The sequence below is a fragment of the Anser anser genome (assembly GCF_964211835.1).
Source record: "Anser anser genome assembly, chromosome: 1".
Taxonomy (NCBI): Eukaryota; Metazoa; Chordata; class Aves; order Anseriformes; family Anatidae; genus Anser; species Anser anser.
The window spans coordinates 62,609,576-62,637,473 of record NC_139720.1 but is presented as its reverse complement, the minus strand read 5'-3'; the positions used below and the strand labels follow the sequence as shown (position 1 = coordinate 62,637,473).

The 27,898-nt window shown below is 38.1% G+C and overlaps 1 protein-coding gene and 1 long non-coding RNA gene across 7 annotated transcripts in view; one reads left to right on the top strand and one right to left on the bottom strand.

Annotated features, from left to right (window-relative positions):
• The window catches only part of LOC310880045 (muscarinic acetylcholine receptor M2), a 109,172-nt gene extending 104,788 nt beyond the window's left edge, over positions 1–4,384 (top strand). For all 5 annotated transcript variants that reach the window (XM_083795287.1, XM_083795288.1, XM_083795286.1 and 2 more), the window contains one exon: positions 134–4,384. In XM_083795287.1, the coding sequence (XP_083651413.1) occupies positions 134–158 (25 nt within the window). In that variant the 3' untranslated portion in view covers positions 159–4,384. The remainder of the gene's footprint in view (positions 1–133) is intronic.
• A 5,140-nt stretch (positions 4,385–9,524) lies between these two features.
• On the bottom strand, positions 9,525–25,586 carry LOC310880067. Of its 2 annotated transcripts, XR_014571361.1 has the most exons (5): positions 21,382–25,586; positions 19,512–19,629; positions 17,018–17,195; positions 15,536–16,881; positions 9,525–13,386 (listed from the first exon to the last, which is right to left on the bottom strand). It is a non-coding gene; the product is annotated as an uncharacterized lncRNA (long non-coding RNA). The 2 variants fall into 2 exon arrangements; XR_014571362.1 differs by lacking the exons at positions 15,536–16,881; positions 17,018–17,195.
• Between the last annotated feature and the right edge of the window lie 2,312 nt (positions 25,587–27,898).

Below are 27,898 nucleotides of genomic sequence, written 5' to 3'. Positions count from 1 at the left end.
CAGGTCTGTGGCTGGTCATGGCTCAGTAAGATAAAACACAGGATAATCTTTCAGGGCCACATAAGAATTTGTCCTTTTGAACATCTCTTGAGCTCTCATCTCTTTGCTTTGTGTCCCAAACCACGTTCACTAGGTTTCACTTCCCTTCTGAAAGATAGTTCTGCAAGATGTAGATGTCGGTCTCGAAGAGCAGCGCTCCCTGGGCTCCTCTTCTGGCTTCCCTGGCTGTTACCCACGCTCCGTCCACCCCACGGCCCCTAGAGACCCCGCTGCTGGTGCTGCCATGTCTTCATCCTGGGCTTGGCCAGAGGATCCCGTCAGCATATCTACACTGTATGCTGCACTGGCCACTTTGGTTTCACATATAAATTCAGAAAACTGTGAGGATGAATCATGAAAAAAAATAATACAAAAATAACAACAAAAACCAACAACAAATACTGCAGCGAACCCTTCTCACCCTCTCCTTATCGTCCTCTTAATCTTTTCCAGAAGCAACTAAAAATAAAAAGGCCCAATCCTTCACAGTATCCCTGCTGCAGCAGGGTTTGTCCCATTGGCAGCCCATCAGGGGTGAACCGTTCTGCCATGGGCCATCCCTTCTTTCGCTCTCCAGGGAGAGGACAACAGCCTGGGGATGTGTCAGTCCAACTGGCACCTTCTCTGAGTTTTAAGGACATCTGTGGTTAAAAACAAAAAGGAAAAAAAAAAAAAAAGAGAGAAGAAAAAGAAGAAAAAAAAAGGAGAGAGAGAAAGAAGAAGCTGAAGCAATATTGAGAAATCTGTTTTCCAATGAGTACAAAACCTGAGGAAAATTTGTCAGCTGCTTTGTTTGGATTTTTCATTTGATTTATTAGAAATCTTGAGGATTCGTTTGGAGACAGCAGTGTTTGAACATTGCCTGATGAAAAATAGTCCAAAACCAACAAACGCATTTATATAGGTCAGATTTCTTTCTTATAGGTCTTTCTTTCTTTCTGGTTTGCCTCACAAATTCTCATGGGGGCAGGAGTTTTCAAATGGACCCCAGAGATCAGTTGTTTGTTATCCACAAAGTGCCATGGGAACAAAAGCAACAGCTAAATCTATCATCCCTCTGTTTTATATCTTTCTGGTGGAAGAAAACATATTGACAAGAGGAGGCCTCCTGTGGTTGGGGTGAGAACAACCCACCCACTGGTGAGAAGACTTCTGGTTGTCCCAGCTGCTCCTGACCATCACAAATAGGACAGAGGCAGAAGGGGATGGACCCTTTTTTGTTTTGTTTTGTTTCATCTCCTGATGGATTTGAACATGTCCCTTGCCTGTGCTGCAGTAAGGCTTGCTAGTAAACTCACTTCCATAGATTTTTATTTTTATTTTTTTTATTTTGATCCCTGCTCTGCATTCCTGTTGATGTGGCAGCTGCCTGGGTAGAGAGCACCTGGTTTCTGCAATGTCACTGAGGTGGCACACTTTGAGTTTTTCTTCTCAGATAACAGCACCTCACCTGGCCACTCCTGTTACCCAAAACCATTTCTGGTACTGGCCTTGCAGGACCAAGTTGCTCAAGCATCCTCACAGCCACATTATGATGTAAGGCTGGCATTATGCAGTTGGTGGGAGGCAGGAAACATGCTGTTAAGATTTGTTTTCCTTCCCTGACCTTACAAAAATTCCTAAAGATCTTTATTTTTTTGAAAAATCATGATGCTTCCTGTGCAAAGCCAAACTCTTGTGAAAGAAACAGCAGGAAAAAAAGCTCTTCGTCTCTGGGTTGGGGAGTGGGGAAGAGGTGGTTGACAGGTCGTAGGTCTAGAGTCTAGTAGCCTTCGATATTTTTAAATCTCTCCTCCTGGATGGCTCTGTACTCACAGTTGACAGCAAGGTAAAGAGTAGAAACTGATCAGCTAAAAAGATGCAAGACTTTTTTCCCCTCTGGATCTACAGATCTTTTATACAACTTGTCTAGAAACACTTGCTAATGAAAGTATATATTTCTATACAATATTCCATTTATCTTTCCTGTATATCATGAAAGACTTCTAAGAAATCATTTTTTTTAATTTATAGAAAATCTTTCCCTGAGAGAAGCTGATAGATGGTCCTTAATTTGCAGTGGCTTCTTTTTTCATTGCTCTGCCTCTTTCCTCTTTTGACACAGTCTTGAAAAAAAAGCTTTCTTTCTCCCTCTCTTTACTATTTGTCACCTGTGTTTTAGCTACAGGTGTGTAGTTTCTCTTACTTTTAAGATACTGTGAATGCTGGTATTCAAATTCTTTAATCCCAGCAAAAATACTGCCTTCTCCAGCATGCAAATCTCTCTCCAATGAAGTCCAGCATACTGTGTGGAGTGAGAAGTTTCATAAATTCTTTCTGCATGGGATTTGATTTGGAAAGAAGAAAATTCCTCACATGAAACAAAGTCAAATCAATTCTCTTCCTCCCCAGTTTTGTTATGTACGTGTGAGAAACAACAGTGGATGATAGCAAAGACTCAATATTCTCATAGTGAAATATCAAGAAGCAACATGCATGGATTTATTTTATGCCTTGTACAATGGTAAGGCAATCTTCCCTTTCTTTGAATCCCTTTTTATTACCAAGCTTACTAGCAGAGTGTTCACTCAGAAACCATGCCTAAGAAAGTAATTATAGCAAGACTGAGTTGGACATCAATCATTTACCACAAGCAATGCAATTATTGCTCCTTTACTTTTGCTTCCTTCCTTTGCTATGGCCCCTTTTTCTACATCATGGAACTAGTGGGTTACACATGCATATCAGTCCTCCTGGGTTTCATATTTCAGGATACTGGGTAGATTTGTTAGACATATTTCATTCCAGTATCAACTGAATAAAGAAAAAAAAAAAAAAAGTGTCTTTTCCCCTTCCAAAGCTCTGTTTAACCTCAAAAATGTAATTGGGTGAGATGAAATTGGGTGGGATGCAATTTCATCTTTTTCCTATTTTTACAGAGAGTTATTTTATAGGTTTTTTTGTTTGGTTGTTTTTTGTTGTTTTGGGGGGATAGACGGGGGTTTGGTTTGGTTTAGTTTCTTTGGACAGTACTTGCAAAGAAGCACATAGAAACTCTTTTCTTTTAGATGCCCCAAAGTGCTCTTACTCTCTGAGAGAACCAGCTGTGGGTGGTGTATGAGGCAGTAAGGACATGATGTGTGTTACAGTGGACTTGGGAAGGAAGGATTTCACTGAGTTTTTAGCCTTTGGACAGGTTCACCTGGCAGCTTAAAAGAAAGTGCAGGGGCACAAGTTTGGCATGCCCTAATTTTGTAAAAGAATAGATGGGTCATGGTTGGATTGTTTTTTTTTCCACCCCTCCTGGCTCATGTAGGCCACAGGAGTAGGGAAGGAATTTCTGCCACCATTGGCTCTGTCGTTACACCTCTACCCTAAACACAGCCCTTCTCTGAAGCACAGCACTGTAGTAGTGGTAGTAATAATAAAAACAATACTGGAGAGAGTGCCATGGTTTCCAATAAACAGACCTTCTTATACATTGTCCCTTAATTTTGGTGGCACTTTACAGAGGTGGTTGGTAAGTTAGAGACTAGTAGTTTGTAAATACCTTTAGAAAGTGTGTTTTAACATGACCAACAGCATATCTTGTCTATGTACAGAAATAATACAGTATGTGTACTACTATTCAGATTAGGTTATAATGTAAATATATCTACAATGAATGTCCAATTATTCTTCAAGCTCTATGTATGAGGAAGAACCTCATCTCTTCTTGAGATTTTTTTTAACTTAAGGGTATGGCAAACCTGTCATTCATTTATATATATATTAAAAATAAAAATAAAAAGTTAAAATAACTGCATTCTTTTCTTCAAAAGTGAAAAATACGGCAAAGAAGAAGGGAATGCATTGCATGTATATGATACCCAAAGTCATATGGTTAGACTGGGAACCGATGCTCTTACAAGTTGGGGACTGGTCAAATTCTTGATGCTATACATTTGATCTCATATAAATAAGATAAGCACAAGTTTATGGTTAGCTGTGTAAAGCTGACCAATTTGACTATATATATACATTATATATTTATATGCTGTATAGATATATACATATTATATACAACATTCACACAATGAAAGCAAAGTTTGATAAAGTCATATTAACTGGGAAATTGGATGTAATGTGCTCCATTTGGAGGAAAAATATATGTTTTATTCAGCAACATTCAAACATTATGCAGGATGAAGGAAGAAGGTGCTTTACCAAAACAACTCATGAAGGACAGAGGTTTGAAATATCTTGAAGACACAACTAAAATTACATGCAATATCTATGTATGTACTTCTGCTGAGTTGTATTCCTAGTTAAGTATTACATTAAACAACAAGTTATAACAATAATAAAAATGTTTTTGTATGTGGAATCCCTGTTTTGTTTTGTTTTCTTTTCTTTTTACTGAGTGAAATACCCTGTAAAATGCAAAATAGCATAACAAATGAAGAAAAATAGTTTCCCTACAGTAGCCACAGCAGTGAGTGACTGTAGTAATTAAGAGAATAATTCTAACTTTCTTTTCCATTGGCCTTCTAGGCAAGTGTGAAATTCATGAGATGTCTAGAGAACTATTTAACTTGTCCTTGTCTTGTCCACATCTCTCTTCCCCATACAGTTCACCTCTTCTGGTGACTCTGCTTCCCACCGAAGGTTTTAACCTTTAACTGCAAGATCTCCTCAGTAATCTGATGAGGATCTCTGAGAAAATATTCCTCCATATATTTCTGCCATCTAACAGTATTGAAAGAGAATAGGTATGACTCTCTTGTACCCATCCTGTGAAATCAAAATGAAAGAAGTTTGTAGTGAATTTTGGGGGAAGATGGCACCACTAGCACCTAAATATATTTTGATCTACTGTTGCTTTATGAATACAAACCTAGCTGCATGGCAATCCTAGAAAGTGTCTGGGAATAGTATAAAGCACATAGGCTGCATATTTTTAGCTCCTCAGGGTCTCAGAACACTCTCTCACCCCCAACATGGGACCAGACAGGGCTCCGATGCAGAAGAAAAAGCCAGTGGTAATGACTGGAGACCATTCCTGCCCAGGTAAATTGGGCTTTTGGTGGACAGTCAGTCTGGTAATTTGACGAGTGATTTGAGTGTCATCAAGAGAGGGTCTCTTGGGCATAGTGGGTACATCACCTCTGTAAGGATACTTCAGACATTGGTAACTGCTGCAGGTGGGATATTAATCCATCAACTCCAGAGTAGAAACAATTAATTTTGATAAGATATTCCATTCTCCTTTTAAATATATCCTTTTAAAATATTTTAATATTCTTACTGTTTCTACCTTCTGAAGACCTTACACCCATCTTTGCCCTCTGTCTGACACTTCCCACCACTGCTCTTTCCTCTGTTGTTCCTTTAGTCCAAGCTCATGTTCAGCCATTTCACCATCATGCTGTCCATAATCTTTCTACAACAAAAGACAGAAAAGCCCATCTTTGTTTTTCTTAAAATAATCAGCTAAATTTATGTTTGAATATATTTATTCACTTTTTTTGTATTTAAATCTCTTGCATTCTGCAAACCATATACTTTACTGATAGTGTTGCAAGGTGGGAAAACACTGTTACAGATCTTTCACATATAGATCCCAATGGTCAGAAAACACTTGTCAAGTTCAAACTAGAAACACAAATAATTATTTGAACTCTTTTTCCAAGCCACCATGTATCTAATTCTGAATCATCTCTTCTGTTCAATTCCATTTCTTCTATTCAATTCCATCTCTTACCCAGCAGATTACCGGTTTCAGTTCCTGTTTTGATAACCAGCATATCACAGAACCATATGCATAACTTGAATTGTCAGTATACCACTCTGGTCCAAATAATTCTCTCACACACATGTTATACCATCCTATAATTGCCAACATATGGCTTCAGGGGGGCCTCAAGATGCTGATGGTGAGAGCTGTAACAGATGGAAGAGGTTTCTGTAAATATGAGGGTTAACTTTCAAATGGATAGAGTTGCCAATCCTATTTGAAATGCAGAATGACAGGCCAAGACTTAAAACCCTTCATTATATGTTTTGGAGGGCAGTATCCAACCCCACCTTTTTTCCAGAATGTACTTTTTTTTTCTTTCTTTCTTTTTTTTTTTTTTATTTGTACATAGGCTTTAAATTCACTTAAAATTACATAAAACCTACAATAAGAGTACATACAAATCCAGAGCACTGAAGCTGTTGTTTGTCTTCCCAGAGAAGGTTCAGATGCACTAACCACACATATTTTGAAAACTCATCACACACAAGGAAAAGGGGATACAGTTGGTGCCAAACTGCTCATCTCCCTGACTAAGTCACTCGCTCAGGTTCATTGTTTCACTGCTGGGATGTGAACAAGGTTACCTTTTTCTTTAAAAATGTAGACTCACACTCAATCACAATAAACATCACCATCTGAACCTCTATATATAGCCAGTAATTATGGTTAATAATGTAATATCTAGTGGCTTCATCCTCCCCCCTCTGGAGAGAGAACTTCAGACAACATTCCCCAGACCAGTAGTGTTTTTATTCAGTGTTTTTCTCTGAGGCCTTTTATTAGCAGAAAAGATTGTGAAGTATAACTGTTTTCTGTTCACTGTGTTCTGGAAACACCCTGAGAAAATCAATACAGAGAAATGCTACTATTTTGTAAATCCATTAACTCTGTTTATGGCCTTTTGCCAGCCATTGTATGCACTGTCTAGACATGGAAACCTACTTGGCTGTGCCAGGATATGGACTTTGCCGCCTTCTCCTCGATGGAGCTTGCCAACTTCATTTCTACCAACACACAGAATCAGGGGGAATAATAAAAGCAGCAAGAAAGATATCAAAGAAACAGAGCAAAAAGAGTAGTCCTTTCCTTCTGTCCTTAATCATAGCTCTCTTCCTTCTTTCCTCTTCCCTCCTTTGTTTCTTCCTTCTTTCTTTCCTCCCTCCCTCCCCCACCCCCTTTCTTTTTTTCCTTTCTCTGAAGTGTCTCAGCTAACTCTGTGGGTTTCACTCTCTCATTAACAGCTTGCTAAAGGTGCTGAATAAATCACTATGAAAGCAAAGCCTTTGGCTTAAAAATGTGAAACAATGTGGGAGGGAAGGAGGCAAGGAAGAATGCCTCGAAAAGCTCTTGAGTTAATTCATTGCAGTTTAGAGACCAAAGGCTTTCCTTGCCTCCCACCATAATCACTACTATGATTTCACCTGCTGTTGAAAAATGCTCGGGAGCAGGGCTGAGCAGGGGTGATTGAATGCATACAGCACAGCAGCGATATTCATAAATGGAAGTGTTATTGGTGGTAGCTGCACCAAATCATTTTCTGTGAGTATGGGAATAATAGATCTGTAGCCTCATAAAATTCTTCCTGATAAAACTCCAACCTAACAAAAAAAAAAAAGAATAGGGAACAAGGTCAAAGCAGTTAAATCCTTCCAACACAGAAGGTATAGCTCACCTCCCTTTGCAAATGTGAAGACTGATAGGTCCAGAGGAATGCCAGCAGCACCATGGCACAAGATTTTCTTTCTGTGAAAGCCATGTTCTTGGGCACAAATTAAGATATTCCTTGGTCTTTCGGCCAACCTGTCTTTTGGGGTAACATGGGCTAAGCTACTAGACTTCAGCTCTCCTGCCAGGAGCCAATGGGTAAGGATGAGAACAAAATTCAGTGGATGCAGGTTTAGTTATTAAAATAGTAGATGTGATATTTCAAATATGGATATCAAATCACAGATTTTATTGTTTCCTTCCTAAAGCAGGAAAAAGTAAAGAAACCAAAAGTTTCCAGTGGTTTTAGTAGGTATATTTTCTGTGACACATTTGGAAAAAAAATTCAGTTGTACACAAGGCTGGGCAAATGTCTTCTGTGTGGTGGATCCCATATCACGCTAAGAAGCCTGGACTTCGACAATTACAAAATAAAGGGGTTGGTTTTAGTGAAACTTTTTCCACTATAAAATTCTGATTTGTTAAATTCTTTTTTTGTTTTTTTGTTTGTTTGGGAGGTCAATTTCAAAGTATTGCCTCATTTTGAAAAATTTTAGGAAAAGTCCAAGTTTTCTTAAGAGACTGGCATAAGACTTTCCTTAAAAAGTTCATCAAAGTTCCCCAAAGACAATCAGCACAATTATGTATTTATGAACATTTATGTAAGTACTACACTAAAACTTTGGACCCTGTAAATGGAAGCTATGTACAAAAGGGAAAAATATATATTTTAAAAGATAAAAGTTAAAATGTGTGTTAATCCCTGAGCAGATACAGTTCAGAGTGGAAGAGGTCAGAAAGTGAAAGTCAATGGTGTTTGCAAAGAACTATGAAGCCAGCATAGAACAGTTGCGAAAGGCAAGAAATGAAGATGAGATAAGTCACACTTCAGATGTCGATAGTAAAGCACACTCCTACGGGCAATTTAGAGACATAACTTTCTCTAGGACAGGATCCTTATTAAAATGGTTTAAGTAATCTTTGGATAGAGTAGTCTCTGCCTGTATTAAAGATAGGTAGAGGCAAGGGGACTAGCTCGGAAAACCTTCTCTCAAAGAGCTTCCATTAAACAAGATTAATCCTGACCCAGGTACGCATTGGCCCCAGGATTTCAGTCTTCGTGCGATTTTACAGACACAGCTGTAACAATAGATACAGTAACTGCTCTTATGGTGGGGAAAATTGCTGCCTAATGATTAATTAGTTATTAGTGCTCACACTTACTGTCACAATCTTGGATGTACTTCTTTGGATTTGGGCTGTGCAAGACATGGGATAAAATTTAGAGGTTGGAGGAAAGGAGAGAAATCTGTTATGTTTCAAAGGATGTATGAAGGAAAATTAAATAAATTAAATAATAATTAGTTACTTATGCTTTTACTCTGCATTCAGGAGTGTCTGCATCCCTCTGGGAGGACATTTGGTTCTTGTAATAGCTACTGCTGATGCTGCAATGTCCAGCCTTGCATGTCCTTGAGCACAGCAGAGCCACCTTTGAGGTAAGTTTCCTGAGGACATATGAAAACAGTCTTCTTTCCATGCTCTGGTTGTATCACTCATGGCTGACATGGAGTTGCCTTTCTCACCCCCCACACAGGCTCTTCAGGTGAAGTGAACAAAAGAAATATGTTCCAGTCTTTGCCACTCCTGCTTGGTGCAATGTAAACTGGAAAGGGCAGAGCAGCACCTCTCTGCTAACACCATTTGGCATCCCCAACACGTTAGCTTCTCTCCATGACTCCTTATTAGCATGCATTTTACTGACTGTGCTAGGAATGTCACTTTGCAATAACATTACTACATATGAATACTAACCTGAAATGAGACAAGTCTTACAAAGGAAATTGCTAATCTGATTGCAAGGGACTAATGTGACAAAACCCCAAAAGACAAGGAAGTTTCTGTACACATTTTCCATTCACATCCTTCCCTCCCTTCCCCTCCTTTACAAATTGGGCAGAAGGGACAAAAAATCTAACTGATTTGGATTCAATTCCATACAAGATGATGTTCTTCCTGTTACACTGGACAGTTAGGTTGTGATTGTGATGGATATAAGCAATGAATATAATGATAAAAAGAAAAAATCCACCCTCGGTTGTTAATTTGTCAGAAGAAACCCCGAGACTTTAGTTTAAAATAATTTCATTTGCAAAAGCTATCACATGTTGTATTAGCTTTTGCCTATTGTTCAGAGTTACCTCTTCTAAGGGGTTTATATTCCATTAAGTTATTGGACTAATCATAAAACAGTAATTCCTAAGGGGCTCAGAAAGTGCTGATTATCTTCTAATGAGATAAAGTACCTCTCATCTCTAGGTCACTGCCTTGAAATCATTGCTAGATCCTCAGTGGCTAAACATGTTCACAATCTGTTGATTACAAAATACATTAATAGTGGTGACTACTGCTGCCCCAGAGCAAAGTACTTAAATGAAGAACCTAGATGAAAATGTAGAACTTTGGTAGGGAGGACTATAGTTTTTATCTTTCATTTCTGCTATTTTTCATCAGGTCAGCAGTTCACGTGAAACAAATTCAAAACTAACTTTCAGCTCAGACCAAATATGAGCCCAGTAACAGTTTCTAAATACATCTCACCCACGTATTTGTCAGGAAATTGTATTACTGTGAATTTTTATTTCAATGTCATACCTCTAGTGACATGAGTCAGAAAAGCAGTCCAAAACCAGAAATGAAAAAATGAGTAAAAATGAAAATTTCATTTAACACAATATTATCATATATCCATTGCTTTTTTGTATATATTTCCATATGGTGTTATGACAAGTCAGTGGGAGTCAGGCTTCATATAACACACAATTTTAAACACATATTTTTTGCAGGATATCCTATTTCATGGGAAGTTATAGAAATATATATTTTTTTCTAAGCCTAAACAAAACAAAACAGAAAACTAATTTCTGAGTTCTCCATGAATTGGAAATTCCATATTTCAATATCTGATATTTACATATCTTCTTCATATACTTATACACATATATATGCACAACTGAAAATACTTTTCAGTCTCACTGAAAAAGCTGAAGACCAGGATTTTGACATGCTGGACACTGTACACAAGTAAGCACAGAAGCTGAAGTATAAATAACTACCTTTTCCTTAGTATAAATATTTTTGCAAGATTTATATTAAAACTTGTATTAAATGTAATTGTGCAGCGGGTATGGTTTAAACAGAACAAAAATGAAATCTGTTATTCTAAACTTCAGGAAAACACTGGAAAGCAATCTTTCTTTCCTAGTCTAGAGCACAGATGTTTGCTGTCCCAATTTTGTGTTGTTCCTCAGGTGAGGGGAGGTGGCTGAGCCTTTCCTTGGTGCCTGGTACACCCATGCCGCTCCAGACTCCAAGCAGCAATGGTCCCTTGCAAGGGTTTATGCCACCTGAGCAAGGTCAAGGACCTTTGCAAGGCAAGAAGGGTGCTCTCCTCTCTGCACAGCCTGGGTGCCAGATTCTTTGCACTCCTCTCTTTCAGGAGAACAGCTCTGTGTACTGATCAGAACAATACAGCTGTCCACCCACGTGGTTATTAATGGATAATAAACAGCTCAAGACCCAACAAACAGTATTTTTCTTAGCAAGCACCAGCCTGGAATCAATTAAATAACAACAAGAAGGGCTCTAAGAAGTGCTATCAGTTGTAAAAGTTATTACACTCTCAGGATGTCTCACTGAAAACTCCCACGCAAAGCAATCAGATGTTGGCTGCTGCTGTGTCTTAATCAGGAGTTTTCTGTAGGGTCACAGAGCCCCTCCAGCTTGCCTCCAGGAAGGAGTGAGACCAGTTTGCTGGCCAGAAAACCCAAAATGTTGTGCACCTTTGAAGGGAGGTATGAGGAAACAGGTGTTTTCCCATTTTCACTGCTTCATTTAACACCTTACTGTTGGATGCATGTGAAAAAAAGTAATTGAAGCAAAGCACAGAGCAAATTAATTTGATTTTAAGGCCAAGTAGAAAAGAATTGGATAGATGTAATATCGTCATGCCAGAAAAAGTAAGATGAGATTTTTTTTTTCCCCTTGTTGTTTGTATTAGTAATAAACAAGTTATTTTAAACAGTCCAAGCTATGTTCTGTAGTGTAAAGTAACTTCCAACCTGGCTTTATTACATTTCTCATACTGAGTCTGTGACAGCAAAGGAAAAAGAGAAGGGTGACTGACTTCAGGTCACTAGCCCACAGCAAGGGGAAAAAGTGAGCAAGCATATTCAGCAGAAGTCAGCAATGCCAAACAGGTCTAATTTCCCCTGTGCCCACACTTCTGACGTAATAAACAGACCAGAAGTTTCAGCAAGAATTGTAATACAGTAAAGTAACAGACCTTACCCGGCATGCCCATACTTTTTGCCATGAGGGCAGAGAAACAGCCATACCAAGTGACAGAGAAAAAAGAAATTACTTAAAGGAGCTAAGAACTTAGGTGACAACTGAGCAAGGACTTTGAGTATGCAAGTGCTGAGCACTGTCTCCCTGTGTAGGACAGTACGTGGAAGACTAAACAGAGTGCTGGTAAAACACCCCTAGTTCCTAAATACTTGCAGTTGCATTGCTAGAATGCCTCAGCCTGCCAAGTGCTGAATGAGAAGGCTCAGTACATCCCCAAGCTGTGCTGGGATTAACTAACTCATAAGCAAATATAGCTCTGTCTGTCTGCAGACCTACCAGCTGGTCTCAGCTGCCCACACCACAGCAAAGCAGCATGACCCACCTTGACCCATTCTTCCTGTCTTGGGCAGAGCATGCCAGCCCAGCTCCTGTGTCCTGGAGAGATGCAGGGCTCTGATTCCCAGCCATTCTCTACACTGGCCAAGTGACCAGGCCATCAGCAGTGTCTCCTTGTATATCATAGCTGAAACACTCCTACTTTTCAGTAGAAACCCTTTGGATCCCTGTGATCCCTTCATATACTGCTATTAGGATACTCAGATGGGGCAGCAGATACCAGTGGATGCCTCAATATTAGCTGGGGCATCAACCAGCACTTACTTTCCCCCTTGCTTGTCAGTGCCCCAACAACAAAGCTAGGTGGTTAGATTAACTTTGTTTAGTTCAATAAGTGAAAGTGTTTTATCTGGATCAATCATTCTTATAGAACGAAATGGAAGATGTATGCTTGAATCTTTTTTGTCATGACAGTTAGGGATGTGAACCAGGGTCTTCTAGAGCTAGGCAAGCATTCCTGTGCTATTAAAGTATTGTTTCAAATCTAAGAAACAGAGAGCAAGCTGGGGCAAAGTTGCATCTGTGAACACAACATAGAAGAAAATATTCAATATTATTAAGCCTTCTCTTTTTCCACACTGCCTCGCTGCCAGCTAGTGAGAAAAACAGGTCCTCTGCAGCAAGCCAGCTTTCAGGACACCCTCTCTAAAGCCCTCAGCTCTTTACAAAGGGAGATCTTCAAGGCTCTTTCATTGAAGGGAAGCATACAAAAACATCTGGCATTGCAGTGCCCAGCTACTTTTGTGTCTCTAACCCAACAATTTTATTAACGAGGTAGATGAATGTTTAAGAGGTCTGCAACTGACCAAAACCCAGAATATCCATTCCTATCTATGACATATAACGGGAGCAAATTAAAACCCAACAGAATAATTATAGCAGTAGGAAAAAAATAAGGGGGGGGGAATACACTTGCTTTCAATGCTCATCATTACTAATGCATCTATGTCTGCAGATGATTGTTGCCTGCTGTTTAATTAGAGGGAAATGCAATGCAATGATAAAACATTCCTGTGGAGGAGTTTCGTAGGTGGCTCTCCCAGCTGGGGACCCCAGGCTGCCACCCAGGCTGCTCCACCACCTGTCCACTGCATCAGGCTCTTCAGATCAGGATCCAAGAAGGGTTCTGCTCTCCAGCCCTAGAAGAGAGATGTTTCATATGCAGCTTTATAACCTCATTTCCCAGCCGATCATGAGCACAAAGCAACCTATTAAGGACTACATGCAGAAACAGGCCTGGTAGTTGAGATAACAAATCAACTAAGGCTTCATCACTCAGCCCCATTTGTTGAATAAAAATTAAGCTATTGATCTCACTTGAACATCCCCAGCCCTGCCACCCTTCTTTTTTCCTCTCTTCCCATCCTTCAGCTTTTACCTTGGAGAAAAACTTAGTGACAACCTGTCACCTTCAGCTGAAGGACACAGGCTTCTGGAGTCACAAAGATGCCAGTGGTGATGCTCTCTATGTGTAAGAGGCAACATATGATCATGGACTCATGTCTTTGTAGGCAGCAACCTTACTCAGAATATGTTTTGGGTCATAATACCCCTGTTGACCTTTAGGACTATTCAAAGTGAAATGACAAAACCAGAGAAGGTGGTTTCTGAACCTTTTTTCTCTTCTAGAGTCAAAGTATGCAAAATTTTGAAAATAATGAGATTAGGTGATTACTGCGGTTTTCTAGCTGAAATGTGTTTGTTTAGATGGACTATTTACTTTAGAAATAAAACAACAGTTCAGGCAGAGGCTCAGATAATCCAAAGCATGTACTGAACTTTCTTTGAAACATAATCCATTTGTAAGCTTTGCATTTTACCCTAAATGAGGGAATGTTCAAAAGAAACATATTTTTAAAAGTGTGTTAGATCCATGGCACATTAAAAAAACGTGAGAGATGTCATTCCAGAATGCCATCTCTGTGTTTTTATGTACCTCACCTCTCCATATTGCTGGGAGCTTTCCTCATCTACAGCATGCATAGTAAGAAAACAAAGGAGACTTAAAAAAAAATCATCTATTTATGACTAAAATCTTCCTATAATCCTTCTCTTTCACCTTTGGGAAAGTTGCAGAGGTACATCTCAGCATACCCTTTAGAACTGCACTATAAAATCCCAGTGAAAAGAGAGTAAACTCGGTCAGGAAAAAAAAAATTTCTTCTACAGAAATCATCACTGATACTGGTGAGTTTTCCCACCCCATCCAGCAGTGAGGTATGTTCTTATGTGAAATAAGTGATGCTTATTTGCCCCATAAGCTATTTATCTCCCTTTTCATCCTGATAAATGTGCTAATTTGATACTATATAATAAAAACAACTTGCAACCATCCACATAAACAAGAATCTACAATTTTTTCAGCATCATCTCTCTAGAACTAAGACTACAGCTTAGCAAATCTTCAAGGGAGAAAGCTGGCTTGTAAGTTCAGGGACTGAATGCCCTTCAGGAGGGGGGAAAAGTAACAGAAAGTGAGTTCAGATGTCTTTTCTCGAAGTCTTGTCATTCAAGCCCAGAAAACAAGGTACAGACATTTTCAGTGTAGGAGTGAAAAATAAATATTTGAGTCAAGCAAGCTATTTGTGTAAAGTTTCTCAAACAAGTTTTATCTGGAGAAGAAGGAAGACAAAGTTTTACAATGAATAATTTAAATATTTTGATGAAAATGTCAAAAGGAAACAATATTTTTGAAAAATCACCTAAATTACATTTTAGTAAGTGAAAAAACTTAAGGAAGGGAATGGAAAAAAGCTTTGCTTCATTTAAATAGATTTTGACAGGAAATCTATTGAGAAATCATTTTGTTTGACCTAGTATTTTTTATTATAATTCACTGTAACTTATGAGCCTGAAAAAGTAACTGCAAAACTTCATCTAGAAAAATAGCAGTATGATCACCTTGTCTGACCTTCTGCATAAGACAGACTATGGGGTACTATCAAATGATTCGTAAAGCAAGTTCTGAAATTCCAGTTGAATTAAAACTTATTTTATAGAAAAAAAAATATCTTTTTGCTGAATCCTGAAACAGTTTTAAAACAATCCTGGTTTAATGACTACAGTTGCTGGCAGATATAACCCATTTCTCTAAAAGGTGCTTCAGAGATTGATTATCCTTATCTTTAACATTTGACATTGATTTCTGTTCTGAATTTGAGTAGCTTTAGCTTCCAGCAATGAGAGCCTTGTTGCAATTTTTTATGCCTTCAGAAGGTTAAATTGTTGTCTCCTAGTAAATCTGCTCCACATATAAGCACTTATCTGCTGTGAACAGACACCACTTACCTTTAAAGATAAACTGGAAAGACTAAATGTCATGAGTTTTTGTAATAAAGAAGACTCTCAGGACTCCAATAGTTGTTGTAGCTCTTTCTTGGATGTTTCAGTTTGCCAATATGCTTTTGTTTGTTTGTTTGTTTTAATGTGAAGTAGAGCTGATTGGAAATACTGTTTTATTTGAAACACCTTTTCTCTATGAAAGTCAAAGCTTTACATGAAAATATATTGATTTACTGGAGATTTCTGAACTGCCTCAGAATTAGATGAACAATGAAAATATTTTCCAGGGACATGGCTGACACATGTTCAGATGATCCCAGTTCAAAGCAGGCATCTTGAATCTTTAACTCCCATAATCCAAGGGATTGACCCAATCACTGACTAGTGTTCTACATTGATTGTCTCCAGTTGGAGGAGTTATTCCAGTTTTTGCAACTCAACACTCAGCAGACCCAAACTGAGAAAACAGTCATTTGTAATGTGCTATGAGACACATAGCACATTCCTGGCATGAAAATTTCAGGTTCATATCCCTGATCTGAACCAGGTAGAGCAGATGCCGCAGAGCTTGAGCCTTGACATAGTAGGAAGCACCATCATCTTGATTGTCCTTCTGAGTGGCTGTCTGACAGGATGGACATGCCCAGGCCCCACTGTGGGAGCTCTGTGGTGGCAGAAAAAGTAGGTGGCTGCTGCTTGTGACCACTGAGGAGTCTCAAACATACCATACGTCAAGTACCTAGTTTCCATATCACCCCATGGAGACTACACCCATTTGAATTTCAGTCCATGGTGGCCCACAGGAGCAGCACCACTGCTTATCTCCAGCTAGCTTGGCTTCCTATGTGTTTTCTTACTTTCACACAGCAGAAGCCTAACCATTTCAGTTTTGCAGGGTTAAAAAGAATAGCTACACCCTGAAACATTCTGTGGAACAGAATCTTTGCTTTCTATATAGTCTTGGTTTAAATACAAAAGCTGTATACAGTCATGCCACATGTGGTGGTAACAGAACCTCTTCTTCTGATTGATCTTTCTCTGTTTACACAATCAAGGACTGCAAACACTTTTTTCTTGCTACTACTCATCCTTAGAGCTCATGTTGCAATGAATATCCACCCTGACCCTGCAGCCCTTTATCTCAATCATGCTTTTCAAAATACAATCTTCTCCTTACATAAATATGATATAGAGTTTTCATTCCTAGATTAATGATCTTGCATTTAGCTGTATTGAAAAAATATGTTTGTTGTTCAGCTGAGCCCCATATGCTGACATAGACATACAGCTTTGGAGAGTTTCCATATGTCTCATCCTTCCAGCTGGAGAAAAGATTTCCACAGCAGATGTGCCTGTGGGAGTTGAGCAAAGGGAAAGTGTTCATAATAAGGAGAATGAAAACAGGAAAACTGGGGAGATTTTTCCTTGCTTGCATACAGGAAGGTAACTCAGAAAACTGCAGTGAAAAGATTTTTAGTCCCTAATTACCTTCCGGCTACCTTTTCTGTCCAGGAAAACCAGGCCTCTGAGAAAAGTGGAGCCTCCTACACTTTCCAGAGTCTTCTCTAAGTCTGCAAATTGGCATTAATACAGTTCATGCCTCCTGCAGCTTCAGCCCCTCATACAGGCAAACAGATTTGAAAGTCAGTCATGCCATTCTCCCTCACTGTGAAAAGAAATAAAAGGCAGTCCAGACAGGAGATATTGTATGTTGGGGGGGCTTTTGGGATGGGGCGTATGTCTGTGTTTTCCCAAGATAGAGATGTAATTATTGGGCCTCAGGCAAAGAGAAAGAGAGACAGAGAAAAAAATCTGTGCCTAAAGGCACCCAGCTTCACAGTTCAACTAGGTCCTGCACAACTCTTCCAGGTAAAGGAATTATTCAGTTCTGAACTGTTCCAGGCCCAAAAACACATGGGAGCCAGTCTCTTATTTTTCTGAAGCACAGATTGGATATTATTGGATATTATTATTTTAATGACTAGCTAACTTTTGAGGTGTTTTTTAGTATTTGTTCTAGCCTCCTAATGCAGAGCAACTTCCCACAATGGTAGGAACTGTCGAAGTGACTGTCTCTGTCCCAGGCAACGTTCAAAGGAGTCTTTTCTGTTTGGCTTGTCCTTTGTGAAGCTATATTCCCAGCTCACCCCATAGAAAATGCAGCTTTTCAAAGATGCACATAAGCAGTTTTGTAGGACTATACCTTTTATGTGCAAGTTTGCCTTTGGAGTTTGTCTTTTCGATACACTCGTATAGTAGATTATTTGCAATCCATCACCTTGAATCAGTGTCTGTTTTTCCTATTTATCTCAGGATGCACGAGGTATTTATTCATCCCCATTTTTACCTCAAGACAAATTTAATTTTCTTGAGAGAGTGATTCCTGAAGCCTTTAGTGTACTGTTGAGGCTCCTGAATTGTCCCTTCAATCCAGAAGACATCTTTCTACCTGTTTTTCATTTATATACACCAAAAACATTTTTTCTTTGAAATACAGCCACCTGCAAAGATCTTTTTTTGCCATCTAGCAATAAGATTTCTTTTCTGTTTTACCATTCATTCACCTCCCAAAAGCTAATACATTTCCAGAGTCCATAGAACACAGCCTACACATTACCTGAATGAGCAAGGTATATCCCTGCATGAAAGACCATTGTATGTATAATTAAGACAATGTGTTCAGGACATACAAGTTTTGTGACTAAAAGATAACCCAGGCTCTCTCAGTTTCTACTGGTAATATGCTTCCACTTCTTATTGAAATATGTTCCTGGTTATTTGTACAGTCCAACTGTACAACATTTCAAAGTGATGTTCTTTGGGAAAGTTTTTGAAAATCACGCAATTGAAAAGTTTTAATCCCAAACTGCCCAACACTCTCACCCTTTAACTATAATGAAAGTCCAGTCTGGTGTTTTTTAAACTTTCTAAACACAAACCAATACTATTTCCAGTGAAACAGACAGTTTTTATGAAAACAACATTTGAGGGAGAGAGTTAATATACCCATAAAAATATATTTCCAGAGGAAGACTCTTATTAACTATAATTGCATGTTTTAAAAATGAGGTGTCTTCCTGGCTTCACAAACCACTGCAAATGCAAAAGGAAAATGCAAAGAGCTGCACCATCCCTGAAGACAAATCTGTGGTCAAAGGGAGAAGCTTTATTACAATGTCCCTAAAAGAGACCTAGACAGCTCGCATCGGACAGCAGTAGCTCTCTGTCACCCATTTCCCAAACCTGACTCTGAGCCTCCAGGCCCTGCAGCAGCAAGGTGGCACAGGCTGTGGTTGCTGCTGCACAGCTACACAGACACACCACCATTTCACACTGGGAAAACAATGTCAGTGTCATAGCAGATTAACATAAACCCCTTTCATTTCCAGAGTGGGGAGTTTCTTGATTACCATAAGCTGCAACCTCATTAAAATATCACAAGAAAGAGCATATTTCTGACATTTCTAGTGCTTTCAGGTTTTTAATTCACTCATCCTCACCAGGAACAGCTATCAGGAGTGTAGGAGGACAACTCCTGCTAACCAGAAGAAGCCTCCAAGGGCAAACAGCTCTGATCCAGGCTTTTGAGGAAGAGGGAAAGACAATCCCTAAATGACGTAAACCTTCAAAGGGTAGCATGAACACTGGGCAAAAGCAAAGTGTCGTTGTCTCCCCCCTCCCACCTCCGCATCAATTTCACAACATTTTAACATCCCCTTTACCTCTGTTTTCAGCTCCTAGACCAGATAAAATTGTAAAATTGATTTTCCTTTTTTTTTTTTCCTTCACTGAAGTGTTGCTTATGGACTCCTTTGTGCAACACCTTACAAACAAAGCCAAAAACTGGTCTTGATGAAGCTGAAGAAAATGAACAGTGGATGAGTTAGGGTGAATACACAACATGGGTAAAATACTGTTAACCCTGTGGAAGTTGAGATGGAAACAGAAGAGTGGAAGCGGTCATACAGAGCTACTAGCTTACCTTTTTCCAGTTTTTATGATTTTCTGTGGAGAATGACAACTGAAGATTACCCTCCAGATGAGGTGAATCAAAGAACTCAAGCAGTTTGTTTCAACCTTTCACAGAAAACAGCTGGTGGCTGAGGAAGAAATGTAGAGGATTTTTACTAGCAATAAGAATACAGGTCTCTTTCCATTTGAAGAAACTCTTGGTTGCTATTTCTAAGCGTTATAGAAATGATTGGGCTAATTGAGCAAAGTAGAATTTGCAGGGGTAGAATTCAGCCTGGCAGTAGTTCATTTCCTCTGGCAATGCTCTCCTGATCACCAGAATACATGGGACTAGATAAATATCAAGCAGGAATTGTATTTTGAGAAAATACCTGAAGCTTTACCACTTGTTTTCCTCTTGTATCGGTTTCAAAGCCAGACCTCTTAAAGATATTCAGTAACATCAGACAGACTGTGCTCTAACTTTGGAACAGGATGCAAAGGAACCAGGCTCAGGTCCCTGCTGCTCTGGAATTTGCTTCATCCCAAGCACAAGCTCCACACAGCAAGCTATAATGTCAATATCCATCAGGTTATCCATTTGGCAATGCTGCACATTCCTTGTACATAAAATAATAATAATAATAATAAAAATAAAAAAAGTAAAAAATGTGTAAAGGGGGACATGAACCAGATAGGTTCTTCCTCTCTCACATGTTGACATTAGCTGAGAATCAAGAGAGTTCAAGCAACCCACCCCAAGCTACAGCAGTGGATAAAAAGAATTTTTGTTTGAAACTATAAACATGCAATGCAATGACTAATAAATAACATTTTGTACATATCCTGTCACACAGAGATATAAAGGATATGCAGCCAACAATTACATTTAACAGAAATTGACTTAATAAGGCTGAAAATATTACCGAGGTTACCTACAATCGTTAGCTAAAGTCACAAAGAGTATTTTTAAAGTATCAATAGATGATAACTTTTACATGAGCACAAGCTTAGTGAAAAGAGAACATCTTCTTCATTATGGTGTTTATTTTATTTTAATTATTCACATAAATTTAGTTCATTATACATTTTACATAGGGTAATCAAATATTACAGTAGTGCTTTATCTTAATCTAAGGTATAAAACACATCTACCCACTAATTTGTGATCAAACCAAACTCCATCTCTAAAATTTCCCAGCTATCTAGCTTCCTGTTACACTAATTTAAGTTAAGCTATTGCTACTCATTCTTGAAAAACTGCTGTTCCCATTCTTATCTTATTCCATCCCTAACAGTGATTTACTACTGCTTTGACCAGAAATCCATCCTAGCTGACATGTTATCTTGGCAAATTTGCGGTATCCTATTAAAAAAAAAAAAAAAAAAGCTTAAAATACATTCCATATTCAGCTCCAATGAGGCTTTGAATTTTTAAATAAAAAACACAGAAAGAAATTACACTAACTTTTTAAAAGAAATTACTAATTTAATGAATGCTTCTAATCTGTAGCTAGGACAATTTCACTTTGAATTAACATAAAGGATCCAAGACGTGTCCCCTCTAGGATCCCTCTGGGCTTTTAATGTCATAAGTAGACAATCAAAGTACAAAACAGGGTGCCTCCAAGTCATCTAAAATTCATTTCAGGCAGAACCTATGATTTTGCTCTTCATCCAGAGCATACTGCTGCATTAATTGTGAATGGAAATTTATGCATATTCAAATTCCAAATAGCCAACAGGCTTTAGCTGGCTTTTCTTTTGTCCCTTCCATTAAGTAATCATGAAAATTTTAGAAGCTCAGTTTTGAGTAAGAAATCAGTTCTTTATTGATTAAATAATTGGTAGTGAATCACCAAGGTAGATATATTACCCCTCTGACGATAACATGTCCTTACAATGTCATATTGTCATGGACTGTATCCCCAGTTAATTCAGTGAAAAGGCAGAGAAGGGTCCAACTTCCAATTTCCCCCAGCCCAGGGGGGGAAGGAGCTGCTCAGTTCTGCTTTACACTCAATTTGCTTTCAAGTCTGTACCAGGTAGATGTAATTACTGTCATGTCTAAATAGGGTCCGTTTTGCATTCCTTTTGAACTGCTATGACTAAATTATGCTTCAATATGCAAAACATTAAGCCTAAAGAGCCAGATTTTACCTCTTTATAACTTTTCAATCCTATTTGCTTAATTGTAAAATAGAGGAATAGAAACTTGGACTCAAAGTTTCCATTTTATGTCCTGGATCCCAGGGATGGTACTGGATTCTGGCTCACTTTGCCTTTAGTCTGTACACTTTGAGAGGGAGTTGGGTAAATTGGGATATTGGGACTAAAAACATGAACTTTCTTCTGCTTGTAATGCATGCGTGTCTCAGGAAAGTGTTGGGAGCAGGTGGCTTTCTGAAGCCAAGCACCACACAAGCACGAGACATTTAAAATACCCCCCACTACTTCTTTACCTCAGCACTCTCCATTTTCACCTGACAGAAATTGCTGAAGGGGCTGATTGTTAATGCTTCAACTCACAAATCACAATTTGTGATTGCATCACAAATGCAATCAATATTGAGGCTGATGTAATTGATAATTCCTTTGTAGGCTTTAATGGGGAAGGTTTTAACAAACACCACTTTCTCCCTAGTTTTTTTTTTCTTTTTTTTTCTGTGATTTCAAGAATAAATTAAATATTGTTCTTTACATGTGGAGAGTTACCACTTAACTCTAGTCACCTCCCTCTATACATACCCACAGTCTTCTAATACTTCTACAAGGTGGCACACAAAACAAATATTAGCTCTGGGCAACAGAGGAGAGGAAAATAAACTTTAGAAAAACAAGTGCACTTATATAAGTATTTGTCATATCTTGTTGCAGGGTCCAGCAAAATCTAATGAAACTTCAAGAGGAATTTAGAAAACAATCACATTCTGTTACTCTGTGGATAGTTTCAAAGGCATGGAGCTAACAGAGAAGGCCCTTGAAAATATAAAATAAAAATATCTCTTTAAACTGAGTGAGCTGCAGTTTTTCAAATTATTAGGAGTATTTTATTCCTACCAAATATGAGAAGAATAGGAAAATTTATCCCTCACAGGGAAACAATTTGCTCTTGATAAGTGACCCCAGTTCTTGAGCAAATGAGAGAATTACAGCTACACTTGTCCTGGGAATGGTATGTGGCCCAGGGGAAAAGCACGAGATCCGAAAGTCCCAGGTCTTTCCTAACTCTCTTCTATGTTCCTGGAGATCATGAATTACAGGGATCTACTAGGAAAGGGCTTGCTAAGCCGTTCCTCACTTTCGTTCTCTCTAGGAAATTGCCAAGTCTGTATAATGTACTAGCCCCCTTTTTAATCCTCTCTTGAGGTTAATAAGTTGCCCTGAATACTGACATGATAAATGTATGAGGTTAACACTTGGTTAATCATTCTTCCCTCTTTGGATATTACATTCTGAAGGTGAGTACGTAATAAGCTTTTGTACTTGTATGGTTACAGTGGAATACAAATACCTTGGCTTCATCTTACATGGGTTTGGTGGCACGTGTCTATGTGCTGATATACATTTTGTATGTAAGCATATAGCTACATGTATATACACGTGGACACAGGCTGATGCCTGTGTAAGTGTGTGTGTGTGCGTTGAGTGGTTTACTTTTGCACAAGAAATGTATCTGATAGTTCAAGAGTGTTTATTTGTTATGCACTGAAACTTTCAAGTTATATACAATCCTTCAGAGGCTCCTACAGCTCTGTTGTGATTTTTTTTTTTTTAGGCAAACAGTTGCTGCCCATAGGAATGCTACAGGGGAAAGGGAGAGCTTGTTTCCAGTGTCAGTTTATCTGCAATAAAACCACTTTCAGTGCCTCACCAGAGAAATAAATCTGGGATTTATAGCTACTGTACAGGTTATCCTGAAATAGTCACTGACACATTGACAAATCAATTGTATTCACTCTTGCCTACTGCTAGAGCTGCAGGTAACTTCAACTTCCTTGAGAGTTAGAGGAAATAATAAGGTGGAATTGTTTGAATATTGTCAGTTAAAATCTTACAATATGCCTGAAATTCATCTCCGTGATTCTTGACTATCTGTACTACATCTAGGTACCTTTATGGGTCTCCTTGTATCACCTCTGAGTTATGTCAATTCCCTATCAATTTAAAGAATTTTCTCAGTGTGGAAACTAGAGATTAGCAGATACCACTCCATCAGGATACAATAAGGATGACATTTGAGAAGCATCTTTGACTTATGATCTTTCCTCTTCAGTGCTGCAGTACACCTGTTTCAGAAAGATTTCCAAAGATAGAGACTGACATCATTTAACATGTTGTGACACATCTTTCATTACCTCTGTTAAGTGCACTTTCAGTGTAATGATATGTCATGATAGATTGTAAAAGAGTACAACAATTGTGCTGAAACTAATAGAAATTATGAAATCAGAAATTTGAAGTTAATGTAGAGATTAACTTAAACTAGAAGAATTCTTAAAAAAAAAAAAGCTAGATAGAAATAGATGATGGATAGCTATTTTTTATTATCTTTTTCTCTTACATTTTCTTGCTCTTTCTTTCTCCTTCTGTGCTTTAATTGAAGTCTAGTTCAAATCACTGAAAAAATGTTTCCCCAACAGAACCCTCAAAATATTCTATTATTTTCGGGGGAAATTCAAATTGTTTACCTTGGGGGGGGTGGTGCGAATGGGGGAGGGAGGAATGGGGGGGGGATATAGGGGGACGGGGTGACGGGACAGGACAGAAAAAGCTGTAGGTAGGTGATAAAAAACAATAACTGTATGTGGCCACTAATTTACTGATCCAGCACACCAGAGATGGAAATATTCACAGTGAATTTTTGCTTTTCTGCACAGTATTAAAAAATTGAAAAAAGAAAATGTAATATGAATATGTGTCCTGCTTTCTTTTCACTAAAGGAGACATTACATAAAACAGCATCATTGGTTTAGTCATAGCATTTTGCACTTCAAGATTTCAGCACAGTGCCAGTATTTATTTTTCCACTGGGCTCACACTCATGCTCTTTCTGGATATGCATAAATTCCTGCCATATATATCCACTTTTAACAGCAACAGTTTAACTCCTCTGGTCATAAGAGCTTATAAATTAACATTAACAAAGAAGTTATGCTTTCATTGCAATCATTCCTCAACCAAAAATACCCCAAGAGAACTGGCTTGTAAAAAACTCTGGGATGTGGAGAAGAACAGAAGGCTTTCACAGATCCATCTCAGCTCTCAAACATGAAAAGCTAAATTTTAGACCAACCTGGATGCAAACTGCAGTAATTTAATAGTAAGACACTTCTCTGCAGGTTGCATAAGCAAATGCAAATATCAAGAGAGGTTGTGTGCTTCTTTGCTCCCAGTCAGCACAGGAAAGAGCTAGTTGCAGGGTGATGGCTCCCCTCCTCACTCTACACCCAATAAAGGAGCAGGACCAACATCATGGACTTCGCACAGTTTCTGTTTGCTGATGGCATCGGGAAGGTAATTTGGGGCTGTTCAACACTGCACTTTCCTTCCTAGCCCTTGCTCTACTTGCAGCCTAGCTCACCTCTCTGAATAGCTGCTTTTTCTGGAGAACAAAGGAATGAAGCACTTCCCCAAAGCTGAAACAACAGTAAAATTATTCCTTCATGCTTTGAAAATGGTGTACACCCTGCTGTGGTCTGTGCCTGTGATTTTGCTCAGGTTGGAGCTGCCAAGACTTCCAGCAGAGTGAACATCAGGAGACTTCCATCATGCAATATACCTATCAGACTGGACTAGCTCTTGCCTACAGCTTTCTCTCTCTCTCATCCATGATCCTGGCTAGCAAATGGACAGGTGCAGAAGGAAACAACGCCAAAAGTTTTCCCCCTTTTCCCACACAAATTAGTAATTAACATTTCTCTTAAGTGCTCAGCAACCAAAAAAAAAAAAAAAAAGTGAGTTAAAATAATGTAAGTAATCATCAATGATAAATTCTCTTCTTCTCGAGCAAAAGCAAGAGTATAAGCAAGTAGACAGTAAGCAAAGTCTCACAGCACATCCAAAGTCTCACAGACACATCCATAAAAAATACCACTCTAACCATCTAGTCTGGCCAACAGCCCTACGCAGGTCACATGGCTTCCAGGAACCATTTTTTTTTCTGTTCAGACAACAGTCTCCTATATGGAAGAATGACCACTTTTAAAGTAATAGTTTTCAAGAATGAAGAATCCATCACAATTCAGGAGAAAATTTCCTAGGGTTAATTACCTCCACAGTTTAAAACATGCTTCATATTTTAAGGAATTGTCTCTCAGCTGTGTCATTTAAGATGTGTAGGGTACCAGATGGCTTCAAGTTGAGAAAAAAGTCCAAATAAACTTTCTGCAGAACAGAACATGTTGCTTTCCCAGATTACTTTTTCTTAATGTTGTTATTTTCTGAAAGTTTGAAAAATATAACTCTACCTTTCTGCCTATTTGAAGTGTTTTACAGAAGTAAAAAGTTCCTTTGCTTTTATTTTAGTGGGGGCATTTGCACCATTTGGCACTGATAACAACATATGTATGCTGGCTAATGTTCCCTTGAAGGAACCTGGAGTAATGGGAATGTTTATTTCACTGGACAGGCTTCCTGGAAAAGCTTATTCTTGAAATAAGGCACCTCACTTGACCCTGCATTTAATGTCAAGATAATACTTTGCTATGGATGTCACAAGGTCAGCATAATTTTCCTTCACTAGAAGCTCAAACACAATCAAAGGAGGAGATGGGCTCAGAGAAGCCAATATCCAATTTAATTGCAAATATTTATACAATTAGTTAAGAGATAAATTGTGTTATGACATGAATAAAAATAATTTAAAAAGAAAAAGAACTAAGATTTCAGTTTCTTGTGATCGTACAGTCTGGCACAGACATATGATTTTTCATCCCTTATGTATGTAAGCTAACACAAATGCATAATGCCAGCTCTATCCATCTATTTCAGAACAAACTAGCATATTTACATACCTTACATTTGCGTACTCTATTAAAAATATTAAATTTAATCAATGGCAATAATTCTATTTTTTTAATGAAAAACGTGAAACAAACAGTACTATACATAAGTATTTCAGACAAAATTTGAAGAAAGAAATGACAATTATTTTTTCATGTTTTACTTTCCAAATTAAGGAGAAATTTCTACATTTTTCCAACTTTTTTTTTTCCAATTTTTTTTTTCTTATAGATTAAGGTTTATGACTTCAGAGTCCTTTTAGTGAGATGTTTCTTCACCAACTACAGAAACACTTTTTTTTTTTCAAAATGTTGAAAATAAAGATTTCATAAATATTTAAAGTATAAAAGAAATAGCTTTAACTGTTGGAATGCTAAATCATTTTGGTTTTTACAAGAAAATTTCACTAAATAGATGCAGCTTTTCCAACAACTTCTAATATTAAGAAATTGACCTATGCCAGGCATCCAAACCACAGGGTGTTGAGTCCATATAGCTCAAAGAGATAAGACAACTAACTGTTTGTTGCTGAAAACTGGTTCAAGAGAAGATCCTATGAGAAAGTGTCATCAGCTTGAGTATATCTGAGTGCAGAGATGTTTGCCTGGGGAGGGCAGCAGGTCAGCGTCAGATAGAAACCAAAGGAACTCAGTAAAATGACAACTGATGCTCCTCTAAAATTTTGCCCAAATCAGCACAAGAAGACAGAGCCACTGATTTATTCTCTTTCTTTTCTTTTCTTTTCTTTTCTTTTCTTTTCTTTTCTTTTCTTTTCTTTTCTTTTCTTTTCTTTTCTTTTCTTTTCTTTTCTTTTCTTTTCTTTTCTTTTCTTTTCTTTTCTTTTCTTTTCTTTTCTCTTTTCTTTTCTTTTCTCTTTTCTTTTCTCTTTTCTTTTCTTTTCTTTTCTTTTCTTTTCTTTTCTTTTCTTTTCTTTTCTTTTCTTTTCTTTTCTTTTCTTTTCTTTTCTTTTCTTTTCTTTTCTTTTCTTTTCTTTTCTTTTCTTTTCTTTTCTTTTCTTTTCTTTTCTTTTCTTTTCTTTTCTTTTCTTTTCTTTTTCCTTTCCTTTCCTTTCCTTTCCTTTCCTTTCCTTTCCTTTCCTTTCCTTTCCTTTCCTTTCCTTTCCTTTCCTTTCCTTTCCTTTCCTTTCCTTTCCTTTCCTTTCCTTTCCTTTCCTTTCCTTTCCTTTCCTTTCCTTTCCTTTCCTTTCCTTTCCTTTCCTTCACATAAGAGGAGAAAATGGTGATTTGCAATGCTAAATAAAAGTAATTGCTTTGGAAACCCTTCAGATTTTTTATTATTATTATTATTTGTAAGAAAAGTGAATACAGTGTAAATCAAACTGATATTTTTCCTCTGCTACCTCCCAATGTCCTTGACAGTTTTTATCAATGATAATAAAATCATCAGTTATAG